The following is a 4537-nucleotide window of genomic DNA, read 5'->3' on the forward strand; positions in this document are numbered from 1 at the left end:
TGGACATGTTATCAGGAGGGATAAGTCACTGGAGAAGGACACGATGCTTGGTAAAGTAGAAGGTCAGCAAAAAAGAGGAAGACCCTCAACGAGATGGACTGGCACTGTGGATGCAACAATGGGCTCAAGTATAACAATAATCATGAGGATGGCTCATGACTGGGCAGTTCTGTTGTACACAGGGTCACTATGAGTTGGAACCGACACGATGGCACCTAACAACAACAGTCACTCCCCACAAGGCAACTGATTATGATAGTTCCCTATCTCTAACATCTTCTCTCGCTCTATCCTCGCAATGATCCTAGAACTATGTGTTGCCATTTCTACTTCACAAGTAAGAACTGAGGCTCAAAGAAGTTAACTGAGTTGCCAGAGGTTACAGTGAAGGGTGCAGATTCAGAATCTGAAACTAAGTTCTAACTGACTCCAAAACCAAGGCTTTTCACCTAGTGCTACATTACAATGAGTGTCGAAGGTAATACATCTCATCAGCCTAGAATCTCAGAAATAGAAGGAATCTCACCTCTCATCTTATCTACCCCTCAATTTACAGATGAGGTAACAGAGGCCTGTGGAGGGCAGGGTCAGTTCTTTAAGGTTATACATGGGTGATACGTGGTACTGTTTGCAGGCCTGGATTTCCAGATTTTTGTGCTGTGGATGGGCTTAGAGTAAATGATCTTATACATGCTTTTCAGTTTTCCGACTTGAAAATGGAAAAAAATCCCTCTGATCTCAATCCAAGTGGCACCCATTAAAAACCCACTGCCACTAAGTCGGTTTTGACTCACAGCGACCATACAGCTCAGAGTGGACTGCCCCATGGTGTTTCCAAGGCGCGGCTGGTGGATTCGAACTGCCAACCTTTTGGTTAGCAGCCAAGCTCTTAACCATTATGCTACCAGGGGTCCAAGTAGGGCCCAGGCCTGCCTTAAAGTCAATGGCCAGCCACACAATAAACAAGCCGATAAAACAAATAACACCCGAGGAATGTGCTCCTTAGAACAATCAATTATACGAGATCAAAAGGCAACATCTGCCCAAAAGCAAAGATGAGAAGGCAGGAAGGGGTGGAAAATCAGGATGAAAGGAAACAGGAACCCAGGGCAGAAATGGGAGAGTGCTGATACATTGTAGGGAATGAAACCAAGGCCACGAAACACTTTATGTACAAACCATTTAATCGGGGTTATCTAATCTGCTCTGTAAACTTTCACCATTCTAACGCACAATAAAAACTAAGTAAATAAACAGCCAATGGTCATCTGACTCTGGGCTTGGCAAGCGAAGGTAGGTTCTGTGAGCTCTCACCTTTTCCCCACATACAGGCCCAGCTCACACACAGACTCTGTCAGGAGGAGCTGCATCCCAGGCCTATCCCACAGGCACAAAGATCCTTTTTCTTTCTCTCTCCCTTTCCTCCTGCCAAATATATGGAGTGTAGGTGGAGCTAGATAATCTCATTTTAGTTTGTCTTAGATGTTTGCACATTGTAGTTTCACAAGAATGTGGATGATCTGCCTGAGAGGATGGGGGTGGGGAGTGATGATAGATGGTGGGTTAAATGGTTCCTGGATGTGGAAAAAAAACCAGCAGCTCAGTACTTGAGGGGGAATACCTGTGACACAATGTTTTTTCTACTCATGGTGGTGGGAGCACTAGCCTACAGCCCCTGGACTGGGAGATTTCTGATGGCAGTTTGGTGAGAAAGCAAGTGAGAAGGGTCTTTTGAGACAAATTTGGAACTTGGTTCTAGGAACTGTGAGTAGAGAAGTCAGTTTAGGCTTGACTGGAAGATGAAGGAAATTTGGGGAAATTTCTAATAATGCCAACCTCAGATGAAGGCTGGGAGTTCAAAGGCTGGGAAAACTGGAAGCCAGATTTTGAGAAAATATCAAGTGAGGAAAAGGAGAGAGAAAAATGTATTGGGTCTATTTTCAGAGGGGAAATAGATTCTGGGTGAAGTGTTTCAGAAGGTGTATGTAGGAGGAGAGATGCCTATGGTGAGCAGATAGAATCTGAGTTGGCTCTGGATCTAATCTGAGTAAGATGGGTTTGGGAGGGGTATTGAAGATGGTGTCTAGAATTCTGTGAGGGTGGGCTCAAAGGGTATAACGTGGGTGAAGGAGGAGATTCTACAGGGAGGAACATGGTGGGAGGTGTTCAGGAAGGTTCAGGGGGATGAGAAGTTTTCAGGTGAAAACTGGTCTTAGAACTTTGAGGATTTGAGGGAGGGTAAGCTGAGAGTGGGACCCTGGTGGTGCAGTGGTTAAGAGGTCGGTTGCTACCCAAAAGGTCAGCAGTTCAAATCCACCAGCCGCTCCTTGGAAACCCTATGGGGCAGTTGTACTTTGTCCTATAGGGTTGTGATGAGTTGGAATTCACTCGATGGCAATTTTTTTTTTTTTTTTTTAAGTTGAGGGTAAGAATGAGCACTTGACTGTGCTGGGGATGGACTGATGGGGTGCTAAAAGAGCAGTGTATTGGAGGAATGGAGAGCTGGGCTGTGGGTTCTGAGTAATAAGGAATTTAGAAGGCTGAAGAGGGTGCAGTGTTGCGAGAACTTGAGGAAAGGTAAATATTATGTACCAGAAATTGGCCGATCCAAATTCTGGGGCCGTCGTGAAGGCATTTCAGGGGACACCTAAGTTAGAGAATTTAGGTCAGAGCTGCAGATATGCAAATAGAACATTTTTCAGGGAAAAATGTGACGGACTCTTGGGATATACGGTTGGAAGTTGGAGTACTTGAGAGGAGGGTTGAGAAGGGTTTAAGATATTCAAGATGGAGAATCTTAGGGAGCAATGGGGGTTCTGGAAGAGAATTTGAGGGTTCTGGGGTTCCTGGGTCGAAAGAGTCTGAAAGTCACAGGGTTTCCGGGTTGGAGAACGTGCGCAACCCCCAAAGTAGAGGGTCATGGGCGGATGCGGGTGAGATAAAGGAGTCTTGAGTGCCAGGAGTCAGGTTGAGGCTGATCACAGGCTGGCGGGGTGTGGTGGGGACCAGGAGGCCGGGCTCACCTGGGCAGACTATCCTGGTAGTGCATGGTCGGCACGATGCTGCTCTGCAGGTACTGGCTGGGCCCGGAGCGGGCACTGAGGGGTCGGCAGGGGGCTCCAGGGCCAACGGCAAGGCCTCGAGGCCAGACGCGCAACAGCAGGCGGGGCATCATCGTCCCGGGAGGCAGCGGCGGCGGCAATAACGCGGGAGGGGACGCCTGTGGTGTACGCAGGCTTGGCCGCCGCCCTCAGCGTGTCGAGTCGCAGGGTCAGGATTCAAACGCCAGTTCGATCTCCGCCCGCCGAGCCATTTCCGGCCTGCGCGCTCCGGCCCCGCCCCCAACCCGGCTCCGCCCACGGACACAGCGGGCCAGACTAAAGAGCTCTGCGTGGCCACTGCTGGGAGAGAAAGGGCGCGTACCTCTGGGTTCTAAATCTTCCTCTCGCTCCATGTTAAGTGGGAAGGGGAGCTCAGAAGCCCCTCCTTTCTCCATTTTTTGGAGCAGGATGGAAACTGGAGCTGAGGAAGGCTCTTGGAATCTGATAAATCTAATTTTAAATCCAGGCTCTGTTCCTGGGAGAACATGGGCAAATTTTTAAACCTCTAAGAATAGGAATCATGATCCGTGGTGGCGGTAAGCAGTATACGGTGGCAATTGTTACTGCTATTAATAACACATGACGTTTGCCCAGTTGAAGATCTTTGGCATGCATGATTCCTAACACTGCACAGCTGCCTTGGGAGCTCAACTGAGCAGGCAGTAGAGAAAGTAAGTGCAGAAACCAGGAAGTCCCCGACCCAGCCATCTACTGCATGCAGAAAGCCCCTTTACAGCAAGATCCACTCTTCTTGAACATCCTTTCTCAGCTTGAACATTTCCAAAGGCAGGAAGGTAACTGCTGAGAGTAAACCCTTGTCCTCTGGCTTTGGGGTGTCTCTCTGTCTGGGACCACAGAGCACCTTCACAATTCCCTTCTAACTCTGATTCTAATAGTCTATAGCTTAAACATAAATCCATCACCCGTCATCCATCATAAAACAAACAACCATGGAACAACAACCAAAAATCCATCACACCCTAATCCCTGATCTCTGCTACAGCTGAAGGATCAAGTAGGTACTGCTCCCATTTTCTAGAAGAAGAAAGATGTGAAAAGACATAAAGTAACACTGTCTGACTTGAGGCACAACATAATTCCATTGTGGGAATACATCCTCCTTTAGCTCCAGCTGTCAGTTGTGACCCTGTGGGTTTGAGATAGGCAAGTACATTCTGTTGGTTCTACAACTGGATAAGTAGTTCCAGAAACTGGAGTACACTGGAAAGAGCACTGGATTGGGAGTCAGAAGACCTGGGCTTTGTCTCAGCTCTGTCCCTATCTAATTAAGTGTCCTTTGGTAGACAGGAAGATTAGTAACCACGCATTCACTGGTGTTTTAGGCTAGGTTCTCTAGAGAAGCAAAACCAGTAAAGTGTATAAATACATATATATAGAGCGAGAGAGTTTATATCAAGGAAACAGCTCATGCGATT

The 4537-nt window shown here is 47.7% G+C and overlaps 1 protein-coding gene across 1 annotated transcript in view; it reads right to left on the reverse strand.

Annotated features, from left to right (window-relative positions):
• The window catches only part of CPT2 (carnitine palmitoyltransferase 2), a 22518-nt gene extending 19241 nt beyond the window's left edge, over positions 1 to 3277 (reverse strand). Inside the window, exon 1 of the mRNA XM_004371720.2 lies at positions 3024 to 3277. Within this exon, the coding sequence (XP_004371777.1) occupies positions 3024 to 3175 (152 nt within the window). The 5' untranslated portion in view covers positions 3176 to 3277. The remainder of the gene's footprint in view (positions 1 to 3023) is intronic.
• Between the last annotated feature and the right edge of the window lie 1260 nt (positions 3278 to 4537).

This window comes from Trichechus manatus, unplaced genomic scaffold (genome assembly GCF_000243295.1).
Source record: "Trichechus manatus latirostris isolate Lorelei unplaced genomic scaffold, TriManLat1.0 scaffold00015, whole genome shotgun sequence".
Taxonomy (NCBI): Eukaryota; Metazoa; Chordata; class Mammalia; order Sirenia; family Trichechidae; genus Trichechus; species Trichechus manatus.